The sequence below is a fragment of the Rana temporaria genome, chromosome 1, assembly GCF_905171775.1.
Source record: "Rana temporaria chromosome 1, aRanTem1.1, whole genome shotgun sequence".
Classification (NCBI taxonomy): domain Eukaryota; kingdom Metazoa; phylum Chordata; class Amphibia; order Anura; family Ranidae; genus Rana; species Rana temporaria.
The window spans coordinates 531,434,590-531,457,290 of record NC_053489.1 but is presented as its reverse complement, the minus strand read 5'-3'; the positions used below and the strand labels follow the sequence as shown (position 1 = coordinate 531,457,290).

Below are 22,701 nucleotides of genomic sequence, written 5' to 3'. Positions count from 1 at the left end.
ACTTTTTTTTTTTTTTCTTCATTGAGCTGTGAAAGAATACTTACATTTTAAGTAAGAGAATATATATATATATATATATATATATATATATATATATATATATATATATATATATATATATACACACACACACACACATAAACATACATATACACACACACACACACACTTTTTTATTTAATTTAAAGCACTTTTTTTTTCTCTTACATACTGTAAGACTGAATTATTTTGTGTTTTTTAGCCTTTGAATAAATTCAGATATAATAATTTATAAAGAAATGCTATCATCCTATTAAGTAAAGCAATTTGTAATATTTTACATGAAGGATTATTTGCTCTGGAAACATGCAATATGAACAGCTGTCCGACGGCTGTGTTTAGTGTCCTCAATCAGAATCCTCACTGCTGAAGTAAGAACTGTCGCAACATTCTGCAGTGTACAGAAATTTGTGTACGTTCGGGTTCAATCGAGGTACCCAGTGTCTCGGCACCAAAAATGTTGAAAGATTGAAAAGATCCACAAAAACTTTATATCTGTCACTGTTGGAGGGGAAAAAAGGTTATTAGATACTGTAGTGCTGTCTGGTCCATTAAAACACATTTTCCTTTTAACAAGTCTGTCCACACGGATATTGGTATTTCAGCTATGGGTGATCCTGTTGGCCTTAAAGCGGATCTCCGCCCGAAAAAAAATATTAAAAGTCAGCAGACTTTTAATATTAGGGCACTTACCTATCCTGCAGTCCAGCGGCGTCAGCAGCAGAGGACGAACGATTGCTCGTCACTCTGCTGCCCCCACCGCCATCCTCTGTAAGGCAATCATGAAGTGAAGCGCTCTGGCTTCACTGCCCGATTCCCTATGGCGCATGCGCGAGTCGAGCAGCGCCGCCCTCACTGGTTCCCGTTGTGTTCTGGGAGCCGAGTGTTTCCCAGAACACAACGGGCGGGGGAGGAAAGTGACGTACAACCCGCAGAGTCCCCGCAGAGAGAACTCCCGGAAGTGGGTACAAATACCTGTCTTTGACAGGTATCTGCACCCCCCTCCCCCCTGAAAGGTGTCAAATGTGACACCGGAGGGGGGGGAGTTCCGATGAGCGGAAGTTCCACTATAGGGTGGAGCTCCGCTTTAATAAACCACTGACCTCTTCCGCTAAAAGGACTGTGGTAAAGAGATCAAACCCACTGAATCCTGGTTCTGATCTTTTAGGGGATGGAATCTCCATCCTGCTGCAGCAGGAGAAGAAGTTTTGCATTTTTCATAATGGAGAGTGAGGTATTTTTTTAACATAGTAAACATCTCAATCCTAACACAAAACGCTTTATCATACTAGATTTAGTATCACAAACCATTGTCTTTTTTTTTTTTAAATAAAATACTTGTGTAAAAGTGTTACTAAACCCAGACCCTGCATTCACTATATCTGGTCTCCCGCAATTCACAGAACTTGAAAATGCAATTAGTAAATATAAACTGCTAAATGCCTTTTCTTATCAGCAGTATATAGCAGTCTTGTGACTTCTATCAGTGTCTGGATGATCACTGCTTAAAGCCTGTAGGATGAGTTTTCATTCTCCTCTGACTGACCTTTTGAGGCTGCATGACCCCTGCCCCTATGTTTTGACAGTGCTGGTCGGCCCTGCGCCGATCACATGCACCCTCCCAAGATAAAAAAATGCTCTAGCAATACACACCAAACTGAGTGCCCCCAAGGCTCTGTACTATCGGGAGATGGATTGGGGACTGTAGAAGTCTAATCTCTACAACTTCATCAATACACATCGTGAAGAAGAAAAATTACTTTTATAACAGAAACTAAGAAAAAATTTAATTTTCCCCAATTTTTGGTCTTTTTTTTCCATTGTTTTAGCAAAAAATTAAAAACCCAGTGATGATTAAATGCCACCAAAAGAAAGCACTATCTGTCTCCAAAAAATTATACAGATTTAGTTGCAGTGTTGCATGATCACGCAATTGTTAAGATAAAAAATGGCCTGAGAAGGAAGAGGGTAAAAGTGCCCAGTAGGTAAGTAGTTAAAGGTCATATACCAAAAATGAGAGCACATCTTGGGTACGGTGTTGTCATGAGGTGAAGGAGTGGATTGCAGTTGAAGTGTTAATGCACAATCATATTCAAAAGTACTTCACTTGGTGAAGTGTTTTACAGAGTTTGTATTTGTTGCACATATGCTATCACAAGTTAAGATACTCATTTTTTGGGGTATTTAATTGTTGATGACAATGATGGGCCATCAACATTTACAGGAGCAGAGGGGGGCACCAACTGCAAGGGGTGCATGGAATAAGGAAAGTACACCTCTACTAGACTAAACAAGTATTTAACACTTTATATATTGGGGGACATGCCACAATTTACTGAAGTTTTATGGCCAACTGGAGTTCAATATTTATTAAATATCTACTCACTGGCAATTTTCTTACTATTGTTTCTTATGTGTTTACAACTATTAACCTTTTCTAATGCATTTGATAATACTAGATATAATGTGTATAACAATCTTACATTCACTTTCTGAGCAATCATCTCACCTTACAGTTGATCGTAGATAGTGGTAACCTGATGAACCGCCTGTCCCAGCTTTGCTGCCAATCATTCGATGCACCATGCACACATGGTTATCTAAGGGTGAAAATGACAGATGTCAGTATGTAACGGTGGATTTGGCAATCTGCCTGCACTGACCACTCCTGCAACCTGAACAAAGAGCTGTTGCTTAGATCAGTGGTCATCAACCCTGTCCTCAGGGCCCACTAACAGGCCAGGTTTTATGTATTACCTTGGGGAGATGCAGACGAGAATACTGCAATCACTGAGCAGCAAATGAGATCATCTGTTTCGGTTATCTTGAAAACCTGGCCTGTTAGTGGGCCCTGAGGACAAGGTTGATGACCACTGGCTTAGATCATTCTCATTGCTTGGTATAATCAGACAGGAATGGGTTACAATAGAGCAATAATGTGCATGCACAAGCATCCCACAAACAACGTTAAAAATCACAATGTATTCAATAATAAAGAACCTACAGATCTTTCATTCCCCATTGTCTGTAAAGCCTCGTACACACAGTCGGACATCAAACAAACTTTCCCTTGAATTTTTGTCCGAAGGGAGTTGTCCGGTCACACCCATAGCATACACACGCTCGGACTTTTCTTCAAACTTTTCTAAAACTCTCCCAACATCACATGTTTTTTTTTCTGCTCTTTACTGCCACCCTTTGGTTAACTTCTGCTATTGTTGGTTGATTTTAACATTGGTTCTGAGCATGCGTATTTGCACTTTGTACAAAAGTCTGATGGCTTGCTGTACACACGGTCGGACTAGGCACCATCAGACTTTTGTTGACGTAAAGTTTGTCCGTTTACAGACCAAACTTTTTGTCCGATGAAACCTGAAAAAGTTGGTCCGATGGAGCGTACACATGATCGGACAAATTTGAAAACTTGCAGGTTTTGAAGTTTGTTGGCAAAAAGTCCGACCGCGTGTAGGGGCCTTTAGAGATCCAAATGTCCTCATCTGTTGTAACTCACTTTTTTCGGGGGTGGAAATTGCAAATTGTAGTTTTACATTTGTAAGCATAACTTTCTTTGGACAGTGGATTGAACATGGAGCCCTGGTTCTAGGGTTGCCACCTCATCCCTTTAAAACAGAACACATATGAATTACACAGGTTCTGAGGCTAATTTAATTTAGATAAGGCTCCACTTGAGTTCAATTACCACCTTAATCAGCTTAGGCCTGGGCTTAGGCCGGGTTCACAACTGTGCATTTTCATTTTTGCAGAAGCACACTACAGTCCATTTAACATCGTTTCCTATGGGTCATGTCCACATCTGTGCATTTTATGAAAAGGGCCAGGGACTTTTTTTTGGTTTATGGTTCCATAGACTGCAATGGATCAAAAACGTGTATTGAAATAACGCAACCATACACCTGGAGTATGCAAACTGCTTAGGTGTGAATCGAAACTAAAGCCCAGTAAGGTTATTTTTTTTATTTTATGTGAGATTTCCTTTTATATCTAGGAGGCACAACAGAAAGTGGTTTTGTCCAAGGAACAATGGGCACCAAAACAAATAGGGGAAGATTTACTAAAACTGGTGCACTCACAATCTGCTTCAGCTGTAGCCAATTAGCTTCGAACTTCAGCTTGTTCAATTAAGCTTTGGCAATAAAACCTGGAAGCTGATTGGTTTCTATGCAGAGCTGCACCCGATTTTGTGCTCTTCAACGTTAGTAAATCAATCATCCCCATAGAGTAAAGCTGTCCATAGATGGATCTTCTTTATTTTTTTTTCTTATGATCAGCCAGTGGGCTGATCAAAAAATAAATACATTTACAGATTCTCCCACACAAGCAAGGTTGGTTGAGGAATCTTCCCTGCTTTGCTATTGTATTCCAACAGTGGGATTTCATCTGCTATCAGAATACACTGATCAGCGCTACAGCCAGGTGGCTGCCTACGCTGATCAAATGAAAAATTTCCCACATTCCTGTTCAAGAGAAGCCGATTATAAGATTGACAGCTCTCAAATGAGAATATTGATACATGGATCAAAATTCATATGGTTCCTGGCCCATTTTTCGATCCATCTAGGGCCAGTTTTCCAGCAGTAACAAAGAAACCTTACAGAGTTTCTAAACCTTCCACGTTGTACCTACACAAAAAAAAAACGATTACAATGATTATTGTAATACAAATGTAAACCTCATGTCATGGTGATAATAGAGTATCCTGATATCATTGTAATTGAAAACACTAAGAACATATGAGCTAACTGCTGTAAATGAGCTTAATGCAATACACACATCTCCATTTGGTCATCAGTACATCAATGTCCATTAGCGAGGTGAGCAGTTGAAATGGGACCTGGAAGCGCGGTTCCTCCCTAGTGCGACAGAGGTCAATAATAATTGTTAGGTAACTGAATATACAGTACATATAGTATATAAATACGTAAATCACAACTACTGGATGTAGGAAATTTTTAGCATACCTGTAGAAGTAGATCATTAAAGCCCCCTTCAGAGCTTTATATGACAGCCTTCTTTCACCTGTTTAAAAATATTACACATTTAAAACCTATAATATGTATATAATTCCACTACATTTAGATATTTAGATATTATAATTATATACATGGATATAATTATCACTGCATTTTTTTTTATACTGTTTATTTTTTTAAGCTTACATAAATTGCTTCTAATTTTGTAAAATGTGTGAAGAGAACATGTTTTCTGGGGGGGATTTTAAAACCGCACATAATACTGCGATGACATGCCCAATACAGTCATCTTTAGCAGCCAATGAGATTCCCTTGTCATTAGTATAAAGCAATTAGAATAATGTAGCTCATTGGTTGTACTTTTCTTTCAAATACATTTTATTGGGTTTTAATAAAGTGTACAAACATTGGCCAACGTAGTCTAAGAAACACAATGTATAGAACATCGTAAACTTGCCATAATAACATCTGTCACTTCACAGCTGTTTAAAGAGTAAGGCCCCATACACACTTTTAGATTTTCTTCAGATTTGCCAAAACCATATAATATGAGGTCAAACCTTTAGAGATTTAATTCGTATGCAATCAGTCAGGCCCTTGCACTACATGGTTTTGGTAAATCTGAAGACAAAAATCTGCAGAAAATATAATAGTGTGTATGGGGTCTAAGACAGCACGTGAGCATATGGCCTCGTACACACGACCGAGGAACTCGTTGGGCTAAACACATTGTTTTCCTCGTTGAGTTCCTTGTTAGGCCTGTCGAGGAACTGGACAAGCTTGCTTTGCGTACACACGGTCAAGACAAAAATCTCCTCGTTCTCAAACGCGGTGACATACAACACATACAACGGCAGGGGAAGTTCGATTCCACTGGCACAACTCTTGGGGCTGGTTTTGCTAATCTCATGTGTTTGCGTGTTAAGTAAAAGTTTGTTAAGAGACGATTTGCACTTTTCAGTCTGTTACAGCTTGAAAAATGTGTTATCTCCATTACAAATGCTACTTTTACTCCCGTCTCACACTTTATTCTGAGCTAGCGCGGATTTCTTAGCATACACACGCTCGAGTTTCTCGTCGGAAACCAGCCCGAAGAGGAACTCGACGAGCCAATTTGAGACTCCCATCGAGGAAAAAGAGAACTTGCTTTCTTTTTTGCTCGTCGAGTTCCTCGATGAAAAATGTACACACGACCGGTTTCCTCGGCAAAAAAGCTCTCCCACCAAGTTTCTTGATGGATTCTGCCAAGGAAACTGGTCGTGTGTACGAGGCCTGAAACACATTCCATCAGTTATCCACATCTTAGCAAGAAACTGAGGACATTATTATAAAGTGATGGAAAGAAACCATACAAAAATTCAAAGATACTCAGTTTTTTAAGGAATGCGCCTTATTCTTTTCCACAGATACCATCTATGGTGGATTTTCTCAGGAGAGCCATCTTTGTATGTAATTAGTTCATAATTATCAATCACATATAGGTGGGACTTAAAGTGTTACTAAACCCAGGACCCTGCAATCACTATATCTGGTCTCTCACAGTACACAGAATGCAATTATTTCAGTAAATATAAAGTGTGACTTCTATACTTTTAGCAGTATATAGCAGTCGTGTGACTTCTATCAGTGCCTGGTTAAAGATTTTAGGCAGAGTTTTCATACTGCACTGGCTGTCCTATCAGGATACAGAACCCCTGACCCTATGTCTGGACAGTGCTGATTGGCCCTGTGCTGATAACATGGACAAGAACAAAAAAAAACTCTCTAACAATACACCCCAAACTGAGCATGTGCAGCCTAAATCTAGAAATGAGCTAGATTCAAGTACTGATTTCAACAATCTAGTTCCTATTGAGCAATTTAGGGGTTAATTGGAATATGAAAATGAGCACTTGCATGCATCAGAATTTATTATGTAATGTACAGAAAACAGAATAAGGGCCGTTTCATACGTATGGATCCCATGAGGATCCGTACTTTCTCATCCGCTTGCTCAGCAGGGATCGCTCCGTTGATCCCCGCTAAACCGGCAGATGACCGCCCTATCAGATCTGTGCTCTCCTCTATAGGGGATTGGGATGAACATGGACCGTCTGTCCGTGTTCATCCGATCTGATCCGCAGATGGATGGAAAAATAGGATTTTCCTCCGTCTGCAGAATCGGAGCATAGCGGACACTGATGAGATCGGGTGTCAGCGGATGTTAATCTGCTGACACCCTTTATCCCATTATGTTCGTATTTCATCCGAAAACAGATGGATGAAATACGGACATACGGTCTGTTGGTGTGAAAGGGCCCTAAAGCTTTCACGGTTTGAGGACTTCATCTGCGCTTGTACATTCCATCTGGTATCTTTTGTGATGTATAGCTAAGATAGATGGATCAGAAAAAAAATTATCTTTATTAATGGCATATTACCTTTATTTTGTTTTACATTTAGTAGTTATGTGTGGACTGCAGAGTGCACATATTTGGATTTAAAGATTTTATAAAGAATAGTACTAGTACCTTTACTAACAAGATGTTCATGTCTCTTCTCATCAAATAAAGCAGTAAAGACTTCCCTTTGCTTCTGCAGTTCTGCCAGATGTTCTTCTTTATCCTCTGAATCTGGTTTAGCCTTAACAAAATGAATTAATTTTGTTTAATTAATGCTTTAAACACCAAACTTTTCTTTCTCTAAGTCCAGTATGCTTTACAATCGACATAGTTGTATAAGATGGCATATCAGAATATTTACCTGAATAATGTACATTTGAACCTCGGATTACAAGCATAATCCGTTCCAGGAGTATGCTTGTAATCCAAAGTACTCGCATATCAAAGCAAGTTTTCCCATTGAAGTCAATGGAAACGAAAATAATCGTTCCGCATTGACTTTAATGAATGAGGCCAGAAGTGGGGGGCGCCAGAGAGTGCCGAAAACGGCCGAAAAGGCCCGGGGACACTTCGGCTCATTTCCTGCTCCCCGTACCTCAGGCCAAATAGGGTACTGCAGGCCAATGTTCGGCTTTTCTCGGCTCCTGCACGCCCGTTACTCAGGCCAAATGAGGTACTGCAGGCCTATTTTGGGCTCTGCTCAGCTTCTGCGCCCCCGTACCTCAGACCAAATGAGGTACTGCTGGCCTATTTAGCTTGAATTCTGCTCGTCTTGCGAGTCAACACTCACAAACCGAGTCAGAATTTAAAAAAAAAGATGCTCGCAAATCAAAACGCTCTCAAACCAAGTTACTCTTAAACCGAGGTTCCACTGTACCTACAAAATAGACAATTTCAAATACAAGGTTCAGTAGCTCTTAGTGAAAACTGGACTTTTAGCTCCATCCCCCGATGAATGTTCTAGGTCAGATCTGCATACACTTGTTATTCCCAACACCAGTTTTTCAGAAAAGAAGGGGCAGATCCACAAAAGAATTACGCCGGCGTATCTACTGATACGCCGGCGTAATTTTAAATTTCCCGCGTTGTATCTTTAAAAATGGGAAAGCAACCGCGCTAATAAATTAGGTGATAAAAAGTGACTACTACTGAGTGGCAATCAAATGTGATACAAGTGAAGCTGCGTCTTACTGGATATATACAAACAGTGAAACATATGGAAAAAAACAAGATGCGCTACACATAATACAATGTAAACAAGTATCCAAATTCTAATGAAATAAATCATCCGTGAATAATTGTGGAATGTGAATGGACAGCAAATATTCAAAAACAGTCCTTAGTGAAAACAAAAAGAGTCCTTTCACCAGTGATTATGAAAAGAAAAATCCGTATTGATAAGTGACAATCCAAAAGAAGAGAAGACCTCCACCAAACGAGTATTGAATCTGCTTACCAGATTCCCGGTGGTCTCTTAGTTAAAAGAAGACCCCAGGTAGCATGAAGATTTTAAACTCTGCAGAGTTAACGCTTGAAGGGCAATCAGGCAAACGATCTCGGTTGCACTCCAGTGTTAGGGGATACAGTGACCATACTGCCGAGTTCCTTCAAAAACCTGTGTGCAGGTCTACCTAGAAGAGCTGATGCTGGTTTGAAGGCAAAGGACGATCACCCCAAATATTGATTGGATTTGGATTTCTCTTCTCTTCATTTACTTTCCATTTTGGTTTCTACCGATTACACGGGTCAGTGTCCAAGCTAGCGCATTGGCTGCGTTGCATTCTGTCCAACCAGAAAAGATGGCGCTCTCTCTTTCTCTCTGTGGGAGAAGGTCATGTGATCGTGTATCCATAAAAATGGAAAGTAAATGAAGAGAAGAGAAATCCAAATCCAATCAATATTTGGGGTGATCGTCCTTTGCCTTCAAACCAGCATCAGCTCTTCTAGGTAGACCTGCACACAGGTTTTTGAAGGAACTCGGCAGTATGGTCACCGTATCCCCTAACACTGGAGTGCAACCGAGATCGTTTGCCTGATTGCCCTTCAAGCGTTGACTCTGCAGAGTTTAAAATCTTCATGCTACCTGGGGTCTTCTTTTAACTAAGAGACCACCGGGAATCTGGTAAGCAGATTCAATACTCGCGTTGTATCTTTGTTTTGTATCCACAAAACAAGATACGACGACATCTGGGATCGATCCGACAGGCGTATGTCTTAGTACGCCGTTGCATCTAAGCTGCAAATTTTCTAGGTGGCGTTCCTGTCGAATTCCACATCGAGTATGCAAATTAGCTAGTTACGGCGATCCACGAACGTACGTCGGCCCGGCGCATTTTTTAACGTTGTTTGCGTTCGGCTTTTTCCGGCGTATAGTTAAAGCTGCTGTTCTGAGGCGTACTCAATGTTAAGTATGGCCGTCCTTCCGCGTACAATTTTGAATTTTTTACGTCGTTTGCATAAGTCGTTCGCGAATAGGAATTTGCGTAGAATGACGTCACCGTCGTAAGCATTTGCTGGTTCCGGTTTAATTTCGAGCATGCGCACTGGGATACCCCCACGGACGGCGCATGCACAGTTAAAAAAAAACATTGTTTACGTTGGGTCACGACGTATTTACATAAAACACGCCCCCATCACTTCCATTTGAATTCCGCGCCCTTACGCCGCAACAGATACACTACGCCGCCGTAACTTACGGCGCAAATTCGTTATTGATTCAAACAAAAAAAAGTAAGTTACAGCGGCGTAGTGTATCTTAGATACGCTACGCCCGGCGCATTAATGCGCCGCGCTACGTGGATCTGCCCCGAAGTGTTTAGAGGTATGTAATGATGAGCAAACATGTAGTAAGGTTTGATGAATAAAGCAGATATAAGCAACCCTCATTAAGAAATTGGCATTATAAATGAAAGGCTGTTTATATAGTAGAGTCATGAAAATGGCTACCTACTGTATACATACCTTTGCTTTTTGGAGCTCTTCCTCTAATCCTTGAAATATATTGGTCTGTAATTCCCCCCAGAAATTAAATCCTGCTTCATCCAATCCAGGTGTACGTTCTAGCCATGCCTTAAAAGTAGTAAAATATTAGAATATAATATCATGGTCATTTGTATCTACCTATTAGATGGTTGGAATGATACAATTTGTCTGTTTTTCTGTTCTTTTAAATAATTTGTATCTCTGAACTCTCATATACTAAACTATCCAGTTATATACTACTTGCTTATTGATGTAGTAGTGAGATATAGATCTATAGGACTACTATCATAAATATGATTGACATGTGCAATAACTAAGCATTCAATCACTGAACTGATCTGACTATGGTAAAATCTGATTGGATACTATGGCTGCATATTAGCTGACCTGTGTTCCGCTATACAGAATAAGACCAGTGACATCAAACAGTGTTACGTTTAGATCAAGTGACTTACCTCAACCAAACCCAACAAGGTGGGTTCTTCCTCAGACTTGAGCAGTATTTCATTCTCTTTTCCTTTGAAGTTATCACGATAATGACGTCTGTTATAGGGAACCCTTAGAATTTCTGGAACACCAATTTTATTTTCTAAAAGTCGGAATTGCAGGCTCTGGAAGCCAGAGGCTGGGGATAGATACTCCCTTTGGATTAAAAGAAAAACAAATATAATATTTTCTGTACGTGACTTAGGACCCATCCAAGAAGAAGCAACTGACCAGTGACTATGACAATAAACATAATGTGCCCTATCTTATTGCAGCCTTTAACATGACAATACATTTTTCATTGCAGTTTAAGAATATTTTCTTTCAATAAAGAGATTCAGGTTATGGGAACATTATCTCCTAAAAGCGAAGTCCTACCTGAATTCGAAAAAGTCCATAGCGGTCATGGTCTCTAGAACTGAGAACTGTTCTACCAACAGTTTCAAAATCATAGAAATCCGGTGAAAACGTGTCACAACTTTCAGCATGTTTCTTTCATCTCTCACCTACATGAGATCATAATAGAAGAGTGACTGCACTTTACAGATAGAAATCATAGATAAACAGAAATCTGTGCTCCGATCAAAAATATCTGACATTCTTATCAATATAGAACATAAATCAGATGAGGACACACAAAATTAGTGAACACGACCGTTGCAACTGACCATTTTAACGCAATCCGCTACGGGCCACATTTTCACCTGATTCTTTAATATTTTGTCTTAATTTTTGTTTTATTAAGGCAATAAAAAAGACCTGATGTTTATTGCTTTCCATTTTATAGAAGCTCATATATCTGTTAAGATGATGTTAAAAAATAAAATAAAAATAATAGCAGTTCATGAGAAGGTTTGCAAGAAAGTGCAGTCCATGGTAATAGCTTTCAGGTAAAGATGAATTAGGCCCCTTTCACACTGGGGCAGGATGTGCAGTGGCGGTATAGCGCCGCTATTTTTAGCAGCGCTATATCGCTGGAATTGCAGCATAATTGCGGCGGTATTCGGCCGCTAGCGGTGCGGTATTAACCCCCGCTAGCGGACAAAAAAGGGTTAATGCCGCCGGCAATGCGCCTCGGCAAAGGCGCATTGCCGGCGGTATTATCGCGGTGTCCCATTGTTTTCAATGGGAAGGAGGAGTGAAGGAGCGGTACACACACCGCCCCTCTCACCGCTCCAAAGATGCTGCTTGCAAGAGATTTTTTTTCTCCCGCCAGCGCATTGCCTCAGTGTGAAAGCCCTTGGTAACGGTAAGCGGTAACCCCGAGCCAGACTCGGGATCGCCTCGCAGTGTCCACAGGCAGAGTTTACTTACCTTGTCCATGGATCCTGCGATGCCTCCCCGCTGTGATCGAGCTGTGTCCTCACTCGATTCACAGTGCCCGTGTGCCGCCAAGCTCCGTTCCCTTCCTCAGTGCCCTACATTTTTTTTAGATTTTTAGTACATTTTCTCCAAGTACAGGGAAATATCTGTTTATCTGATTGGAATGCTAGTGTTTTATATTGTAGGCCTGTAATTCTTAGGAATAACTCGCTTAAATCTGACCAAACCAGAGTCTAGTAGACATCCCGGGTATGATAAAGTTTGAAAAACAAAATCATTAATTATAATATAATAAATAAAACACTGACATTTTCTCAGTTGCAGAATTGTCGCTGTCATTACTTTTATTGTTTGATGACGAATTTTCCCACAAATCACTATCGCACAATTCTGCCAGTGATTCTAATTTATTATCGCTGTTTTCTAGCTGGTCTAAAACCACTTTTGACATAAAGGGACACTTTTTGGTTGCTATGGATAACCTTCAGTTTCCAGGCAGAAAGAACAGTATTTTTTACATACAGTACTGTAATCTATAACATTACAGTATACTGTATGTATTGTGTGTATTGACTTTTTTGAATTTGGCGCCGATCTCCGCCCCCCGTGCGCCGTAACGTCGCAGGGAACGGAGCTCGGCGGCACACGGGCACTGTGAATCGAGTGAGGACACAGCTCGATCACAGCGGGGAGGCATCGCAGGATCCAGGGACAAGGTAAGTAAACTCTGCCTGTGGACACTGCGAGGCGATCCCGAGTCTGGCTCGGGGTTACTGCTTTTGGTGCTGAAATTCCACCCTGAATGGGGAATACCACTGAGGGGGTTAAGGATTAGTAAACTTTGGGGGTTATTTACTAAAGACAAAGCCACTTTACACTACAGGTGCACTTGGAAGTGCAGTCGCTGTAGATCCGAGGGGGACATGCAAGGAAAATAAAAAACAGCATTTTAGCTTGCATGTGATTGGATGATAAAATCAGCAGAGCTTCCCCTCATTTTATACCTCAGATTTACAGCGACTACACCTCCAAGTGCACTTGTAGTGCAAAGTGGATTTGCCTTTCGTAAATAGCCACCAATGTATTACATTTTTGTTTTTAGGTTTAGATACACTTTAACAACAGACTGCAGAGAAATAGTAGTGCCTATGGTGTATGTGCCAATGTAAAAGACGACCTATTATTCACTTGGTGCTTTGTGTAATGTTTTTACTTACATGTTCATTCTGAAAGATTTCCCGAACAGAGTCTAATTCCCAAAGAATTTGCTTAAACCAAAGTTCATAAGCTGCAATAAAATTCAAGAAAATAATCAGATAAATTATTATTATTCTGCGATTTAAAAAGGAGAAGATATTAAAAGAGAAGTATGGGTGTTTAAAAAGAGAAAACAAATTGTACTCACCTAGATGGATGCAGCATCGATCTGATGCTGCATCTGTCCGCTGCTAGCTCTAACACTGAGAACCAATCGATCAAACACTGCGGATCACTCGGTTCCCAGCCTTCAGTGAGCAGAAAGCCAGTGACTGTAAGGCCTCGTACACACGGCCGAGGAACTCGACGTGCCAAACACATCGAGTTCCTCGGCCATTTCAGAACTGAAGCCGCCGAGGAGCTCGGCGGGCTGAGAGCTCCCATAGAACAACGAGGAAATAGAGAACATGTTCTCTATTTCCTCGCCGAGCTCCTCATCGGCTTCCTCGGCCGAAAGTGTACACACGACCAGTTTCCTCGGCAGAATTCAGCCAGAAACTCGGTCGGAAGCTGAATTCTGCCGAGGAAACTGGTCGTGTGTACGGGGCCTAAGTCTCCGGCTCTCTGCTCTGCCTCTCCAACACTCACTGGAGTACTGGGCTATAGAGGGTGGGAGGGGATGGTTCAGCCTCGCAGCGCCTCACTGAGAGGCTGAGCCAGCTGCTAGTCCAGGCATCTGAGTGGAGATCGACTGTAAAGTCAAATTCTGTCCCAAGCCTGGCTCAGCTGAGTGATGGCTGAAAACAGGTTACAGTGCAGAACGAACTGCACTCCTGTCATCTCCAAGAGAAGTGTAGCCAAAAAAGCTTTGGCTATACTTTTTCTTTTAATTCTCTTTACAAATCCTTTAGGTCATGTGCTAAAAGTAAAGTACACTTGGAAATTAAGTTTGCATTGCTTAGCTGACTTTTCCTTGTACATTTAAATTTCTAGTGTTAGTTGTTAAAGCGGAGTTCCACCCAAAAGTGGAACTTCCGCTTAATCCACTCCTCACCCCCTTACATGCCACATTTGGCATGTAATTGTTTTTGGGGGGGAGTGGGGGCTTCCGGAGGAGTGGGACTTCCTGTCCCACTTCCTCCTTCCGCCGAGGGGCTGCTAAGGCGAATAAGCATATAGCCTTTTGGCAGCCCCTCCCTGTAGGCGATCGCCTGGGACACGTGACAGGTCCCAGGCGATCGCCTGTCCAATCGGATGGCGCAGCACCGTTCGCGCATTCGCAGTGGGTGCCCGGCCATGAAGCCGAAAGCTGTCACGGCCGGATGCCCACACTTAGAATGAAGACGCCGGCCGGAGAGGGGGGGAGAGGAGCGGAGCCCCAGCCGGCGCGTCGCTGGAACGTGGAGCAGGTGAGTACACTTTTTGTAGCTGCTGACTTTTAATAAACATTAAAAATGACTGAAACACCCCTTTAATTTGTGTTACTATGAAACATTTTACTTGGTAATCACCCTGAAGATCTATGGGTCAGATTCACCAAAGAGATACGACAGTGTATCTCCTGATACGCCGTCGTATCTCTGTGTTAGGGCTGTCCTAACTATGCGACTGATTCATAGAATCAGTTACGCATAGCTAGCCCTAAGATCCGACAGGTGTAATTGAATTACACTGTCGGATCTTAAGGATGCAATTCTAGGCCGGTTGCTAGGTGGCGAGGCCATTGCGGCCGGCGTAGAATATGCAAATGAATACTTACGGCGATCCCCGAACGTCCGAACGGCCCGTCGATCTAACTGTACGTTGTTTCCGTTGAGTTGCGCCACGTAAAATTAGGGCTTAGCCCTAGTTGTCCTAAGCCATGTTAAGTATGGCCGTCGTTCCCGCGTCGAAATTTAAAAAACAACGTTGTTTGCGTAAGACGTCCGTGAATGCCGCTGGACGCCATTTACGTTAACGTCTAAGCAAATGACGTCGGTGCGACGTCATTTAGCGCAAAGCACGCGCCTAATTTAAATGGTGCCCGCCCCATTCGAATTGGGCAGGCTTGCGCCGAGCGCATTTACGATACACCGCCGCAAGTTTACAGGTAAGTGTTCTGAGAATAAGGCACTTACGCTGTAAACCTGCGGCGGTGTAACGTAAATCACATATGTTACGCTGCCCAGGAGCAACGTAATTATATGTGAATCTGGCCCTATGATCCTTTTACATCTCTTATTGAAATCTTAAAATTAGAGTGAAACAATATAGAAATATTTTACTTTTGTAATTTAGGCTAACAGTAGGGAAACAGCAGCAGTTGTGTTGTGTTATATTTACTTATTTATTTTTCTTTAAGAGCTCCTGGCACTACATTAAAATTAGAAGAAAAGAAGTTTAACCTTAAACTGCGTAGAGGGTTCTTTACTGTTAGGCCCCATACACACGATAGAATCCATCCGCTGAAAAATCCCAGCAAATGGGTTTCAGCGGATAGATCCTATGGTGTGTACACTCCAGCGGATCTGTTTCCGCGGATATTTCTCCCCTGGGATGGATTCCAGCAGATCGAATATTTGCTGACATGCCAAACAAATCCATCTGCTGGAATCCATCCCAACGGATGGATCCGCTGGTCTGTATAGACTCACCGGATCCATCCGTCCGAAGGGATCCCCCGCATGCGTCGTAATGATTCGACGCATGCGTGGAATTCCTTATATGACAGCGTCGCGCACGTCGCCGCTTCATAATCGCGGCGACGGCGCGACACGTCATCGCCAGAGGATTTCGGCGCGGATTTCAATGCGATGGTGAGTACACTCCATCGCATAGAAATCCGCGGAAATCCTCGAGAGAATTTATCCGTGGAAACGGTCCGCTGGACCGTATCCGCGGATAAATCCTCCCGTGTGTATGGGGCCTAAGAGTGGCAAGGATGTGGAATTCCCTTCCACAGGCTGTGGTCTCAGCGGGGGGCATCGATGGTTTCAAGAAACTATTAGATAAGCACTTGAACGACCACAAAATACAGGGGTATTCAAGGTAATACTGACATATAACCACTCACGTAATTTGGACATGATGGACTTGTGTCTTTTTTCAACCTCACCTACTATGTGACTATGTACTCTTTCCTCAGGAAGTGAGGAGAAATCATACAGCTGACAAATGTCCAATCTCTTCCCTACTTAAAGTGATATTTAAAGTCTTGGTTTTTTTTTGTTTAAAAATAACAAACATGTTATACTTACCTGCTCTGTGCAGTGGTTTTGCACAGAGCAGCCCAGATCCTCCTCTTCTTGGGTCCCCCGTCGGCTCTCCTGACCCATTCCTCCTGCTGGGTGCCCCCACAGCAAGCAGCTTGCTGTGGGGGCAGACAATTTGAGCCACTGCTCTGTGTGTCCATTCAGACATTAAGCCGTGGCTTGGACCTGCTCCCTCTCGCTCCTGATTGGCTCACAGACTTTGACAGCAGCAGGAGCCAATGGCGCTCACTGCTGTGTCTCAGCCAATCAGAAGGGAGAGTTCCAGACAGCCGATATTATGGTGCAACAGCGCTGGAACGAGAATGGGGCTCAGGTAAGCATTAGGTGGGCTGCTGCACACAGATGTTTTTTTTTTATTTATTTTTTCCTTAATGCATAGAATACATAGAAACCTTCTGGCTTTATTTCGATTTTTTTAATACGGTCTGTGCCCTACTTGGAGACATTTTTGATCGCTTGCTGTCCTGATGACACAATAGGAAGTAAAGGGCAATTTCCCTGTCGCAGAAGTTCTAGCATTCCATGCTCCATGTTGATACTGATACTTGGAATAATAAATAGATTGCTGCATTCCCAGTAGGTTACAACAATATTGAAGAAATTGTTGCCAAGTACAGGTATGACACTAAGCCCTGGTTCACACTGGGCTGCGGGAGCTGAACTCGCACGGCTTCACTCCCGCTGGCAGTCCCGTTTCGGCCGCGATTTAAGAGACATCTGTGCAGGTTTCTGCACAGATGTCAATGTAAATCGCGGGCCGAAATCGGAAAAAGTAGTACAGGAACTACTTTTTGAAATCGGTGCAGCGCCGCAGATGCGGCGTCGCACCGATTAGGACGGTGTCATTGCCGATGTGAAATCGCACATGTGAAATCGCATCTCAAATCAAAGCAAATCGTACCCAGTGTGAACCTGGGCTTAATAACAATTGAAAAGGCAACATAAAAAGAAAAGTTCTAAATTCTGTATGCAGCTTTATTTGCTTACCTTGATGAGTGACGATGAAAAGGTGCTCATCGTGGATTTTATTTCCCTTCAGCTCACTCTGTAGTACCTGTGCGTCCAGCACTTTATCAAGCTATAAAAATATACTATATTTAATGCTTTGCTACATTTTTTTATTGTTAAAATACTAAAACGTATTTACTTCACTTCTGTAAAAATAGATTATCCCTTGGCAGGGAAACCAGCTCCCCTCTCTGTAATTAGCTGCTTGGCAAGAATTCAGCTTTAAAATAAAACTTTGTGAAGTAAAGATGACAAGAACACATCATCAGCAGTTTAAAGTCTTAAATAATGCTTCATTTAGTCCATACATATAATCAATAGGGAACAACATTCAGCATACACATAGCACAATATGTTTTTCACACAATTTAAACACCTTTTAATCCACTTCCCAATATGAAAGTTGTCCAATAAATCGACCTAACACCTATCAATGACATGATCAAAACTGTTGCTTGTAGCTCCCTTTGATTCTTTTCTTAGTCGAAATCCGACTGAAAGTGGTTGCAACTGTCTAAAAATTTTACATGACATCATTTTTCTTGAGATTATAATAGCCTATTAAAAAATTATTTTTGTTGAGTCTGTCTTGTGATTTAGTTACAGCAACAAAACAGCACAGCCAGGTCTGGGACCTAATCTGCAGGAGATTAATGGTACAGCTCTGTTTAGTAACTCAAGTACGATCTTTTTTTTTAATGATTCTCATACATATTACCTTGTAACAGTATCTATCTCACCCACGTTGTGAGTAATTTTCACACTGTCTCATGTTAACTTAAAAAATACCCATTTAGCGTCGGCAAAGACTTTGATTTTCTTTCCCCAAATACTCTAAACCTAATTGGATATTTCAAGTAAATGCAAGCCAGTGTTAAAAAAAATGAGATGTTTGTGTTTCTGTTTTTTGTTTTCTATACCTTCACATTAAGATTTGGACAGCCAATTAAGGAGAGGCAATACAGTGCAAAGAGTAATGCCGCATACACACGATCGGTCCATCCGATGAGAACGGTCTGATGGACCGTTTTCATCGGTTAACCGATGAAGCTGACTGATGGTCAGTCGTGCCTACACACCATCGGTTAAAAAAACAATTGTGTCAGAACGCGATGACGTAAAACACAACGACATGCTGAGAAAAAACTTAGTTCAATGCTTCCAAGCATGCGTCGACTTGATTCTGAGCATGCATGGATTTTTAACCGATGGTTGTGCCTACTAACGATCGTTTTTTTTCTATCGGTTAGGTATCCATCGGTTAAATTTAAAATATTGCTTTTTTTTAACCTATGGATAAATAATCTATGGGGCCCACACACGATCGGTTTGGTCCGATGAAAACGGTCCATCAGACCGTTCTCATCGGTTTGACCGATTTTGTGTATGCAGCATAACACAAATGCTTCTATGGCTCTGAATTTTAATATGTAGTGTTCCATCTCCTTGCAAGTGGCCCTGGGTTGTGCGGTGGTGGGTAATGGCGATACATTTTTGACTGTGTTTGCCTTGTGCGCATTTTTTGGTGGAGAAAATTGATGGTAACTGGAGATGATGGAGTTCCACACGGTGAGTGTGCACAAAGTTTTACATACCTTTCACACATATATTTATTTGCCGTAAATTAGACTAATCTTTCACATATTTTTACACTTATTGGTTGTGTAACAAAAAAATTGCTCTAACCCAAAATTGAAATTATTACTGCTTATAAACAAAGAAAAAGTGTGTGATAATCAATAATTGCAAATAATAAATTAGTCCATTGATTGCGTTGCAGACCAATGAAGGCACAGCAGTAAGAGGAGAGATCCCGCTATCGGAGGAGTCTGTGGATATATCATCCCTGGCTAAGTGATCCCTCTTGTGTATGCCCGTAGGATCTCTGTAACCTGAGATCCAGCAAATCTGGTAAGCGGTGCTGTTTGTTTGCTGTTGTTGATGAACAGAACATTTGATTAGTCTTCTGTCAAGCTTTGTCTTCATTGGTCTGCAAAGCAATCTATGGACTAATTTATTATTTCAATCATTGATTATCACACATGTTTTCTTTGTTTATAAGCAGTAATAATTTCATTTTTGGGTTAGCACATTTTTTTACACATTTGTATGAGCTGAACATTTAGTTTTTTTAATTGTAACACCCATTGTTATATTTTTTTCACACATATATATATATATTCACCTTTTACGCGCATATATATATATATATATATATATATATGATTTTCTCTTACCGCAGATATTCCACCATATATACACTTATTGGTTGCCAACCTTAATAAACACCTGCCCTTTAGAGATGCCCATGGACATTTAGCTGCCGGTTAATGCTACAGCAAGATCTGATGTCTTGAAAATACTTTATACAGATTGGTGCACACACATGCATGGTTAAATCCCCTCAATGTGCATGCTTATATATGTCAAAATAGGGGATTACAACCAGGCACCTCTGGCATTGGCTAACGCTTGGTATATACACACAGTTTTTTAACTAAAAAAAGAAAATACTCATAGATCCTGACATCAACACAAATGATGTTGAGACAGGTATCTTCTCCTGCCAGAATACACTGATCAGCGCTAGCAGCCATTGACTGAAAATACTGGCGGAATGGTGGTTTTCCAGCATGTACATTCAACAGAAGTTTGTTAGATAGCGCTGGGCATGACTGCATTCTTTATAGACATTTATGCCAGTGGGATATAAGCGTGAATAACTTACATACATTATTTATGAAAAAAGTGTAAAAATCTTGCGCCTAATAAGTGAAATGAAAAATATTAAATATAAGCCACTGTCCCCAACTAACCAAACTGGAAAGACGTAGTGAAAAAAAATAATATATATTAGTATATTAATGGGGGCGCTAGAGAATTAATTAATAAAAAAATATAAAAAAAAAAATGTTATTAATTAATTCTCTAGCGCCCCCATTAATATACTATTATATATACATTATTTATGTTATACAGCCCTCTAATATCTATAATTTAAATTTAGCTTAAGCGAGGCAGCTGTAAAAATATGGGCATGAAACAATATTTGTGATGCTGCCTACACACGATCAGTCCATCCAAAGAGAACGGACCGATGGACCGTTTTCATCGGTTAACCGATGAAGCTGATTGATGGTCCGTCGCGCCTACACACCATCGGTTAAAAAAAACGATCGTGTCAGAACGCGGTGACGTAAAACACAACAACGTGCTGAAAAAAACAAAGTTAAATGCTTCCAAGCATGCGTCGACTTGAATCTGAGCATGCGTGGATTTTTAACCGATGGTTGTGCCTACTAACGATCAGTTTTTAACTATCGGTTAAAGGTTAAATTTAAAACAAGTTGGCTTTTTTTTAACCGATGGATAAATAACCGATGGCTCCCACACACGATCGGTTTTAACCAATGAAAACGGTCCATCAGACCATTCTCATCGCTTTAACCAATCGCGTGTACGCGGCATTAGTAGTAGCTAAGCTCTATTTAAAAATATAAACCATAATTATTAGCAACAAAAATGTTTGTGAGTTACTACAATTTGCTAAGTTATCACGTACTGCTGCTAGTGACCAGCACTCGTAATAGCTTTCAATATCACACAGTGAAGTTTTAAATCATATTCTTTTGATTTGAAATATATATACAAAACCTAATAGTGCCTTTTAATGTTTTGTGTTTTTATTTTACCAAAATAAGAAGACTTACCTGTAAATAATCACCATATATGAGCCCTCCCTTGCTAGCTTTATTTAATCCATCTTGTGCACTGTCCCCATTTTTGTCTTCTAGAGATAGTTCGTTAAATGTATGGCTTAAAAAGAATACATATTTACAATTACATAAACTGTGACATTGACTTATTCTAATGATTGTTATAGCCAAAATTTCCTACTTACTGAAATCTCCTTCCCATAAACGGACATCCACTCATTGTGTATTTTATGTTGTAGTCGATAACCAAACAAACTTGAAGCTCTTGAGTTGTACTGTTATTTATACCTGCGGTGTGTGCTTTGCTAGCCAATCACCTCTCCACACTTTCATTCTGCCCATATAATGTTAAACTTTATCAAAAGGCAACCGAGATGGCTATCTCTGTGTCTGTTTGCTGTCACTGTTCAAACCAACATAGTTGTAATATTTACTTGCAGTAATAGAATGTATGTCATCAGGCCGTCAAATACTGATGCTGCTAGTATTTACAACGGTACTAAATGTCTGAAAACCTTTTCCCGGATGAAATCAGATGCTTCCTGGAATTTGGTGAATCTCATTATAACGGAAAACAGATCATTCCTTTAAAGACCAGTACAAGCCAAAAGATAAGAGGATTCTTATTAGTGCCGGTAGTCACACCTCAACACGTCTGTATTACTTGGGATTATCTTCGAGATAGTCAATTGTTACAGGTATGCAATAACATGCGTATTCTTCAGTATATAACTATTCTTTCAAACAAAACCCACAACCCCAGGATTAGATCTGTGTCAGGCCAACCAGTGCCAAATTACATCTTCTTCTTCAAAAAAGTATGCATTCATGTTCATTTTCAGCTACCTATGGCTATTGAATATCTAATAAATAAATTAGTTTTTGTTTAAATATACACTTACCTTTTAACCACCTAAGACCCGGAGCAATATGCAGGTTAAGGACCTTGCCCCTTTTTGCGATTCGCCACTGCGTCGTTTTAACTGCGTGCGACGTGGCTCCCAAACAAAATTGGCATCCTTTTTTTCCCACAAATAGAGCTTTCTTTTGGTGGCATTTGATCACCTCTGCGGTTTTTATTTTTTGCACTATAAACAAAAACAGAGCGACAATTTTGAAAAAATTCAATATTTTTTACTTTTTGCTATAATAAATATCCCCAAAAAAAGATATAAAAAAAAACATATTTTTGCCTCAGTTTAGGCCGATACGTATTCTTCTACCTATTTTTGGTAAAAAAAAAAACGCAATAAGCGTTTAACGATTGGTTTGCACAAAATGTATAACGTTTACAAAATAAGGAATAGTTTTATGGCATTTTTATCAA

The 22,701-nt window shown here is 40.7% G+C and overlaps 1 protein-coding gene across 2 annotated transcripts; it reads right to left on the bottom strand.

Moving 5' to 3' along the window:
• Window positions 1-249: 249 nt before the first annotated feature.
• Window positions 250-21,663, bottom strand: TDO2 (tryptophan 2,3-dioxygenase). Of its 2 annotated transcripts, XM_040332186.1 has the most exons (12): window positions 21,560-21,663; window positions 21,369-21,474; window positions 17,638-17,728; window positions 13,420-13,490; window positions 11,258-11,385; window positions 10,849-11,035; window positions 10,373-10,480; window positions 7,541-7,652; window positions 5,019-5,076; window positions 4,831-4,910; window positions 2,549-2,639; window positions 250-540 (listed from the first exon to the last, which is right to left on the bottom strand). In XM_040332186.1, the coding sequence occupies exons 1-12, from the start codon at window positions 21,592-21,594 to the stop codon at window positions 387-389; spliced, it is 1,221 nt and encodes a 406-aa protein (XP_040188120.1). In that variant the 5' UTR covers window positions 21,595-21,663; the 3' UTR covers window positions 250-386. The 2 variants fall into 2 exon arrangements, with proteins under 2 accessions (XP_040188120.1, XP_040188126.1); XM_040332192.1 differs by lacking the exon at window positions 21,369-21,474 and having other exon boundaries at window positions 21,560-21,625.
• Between the last annotated feature and the right edge of the window lie 1,038 nt (window positions 21,664-22,701).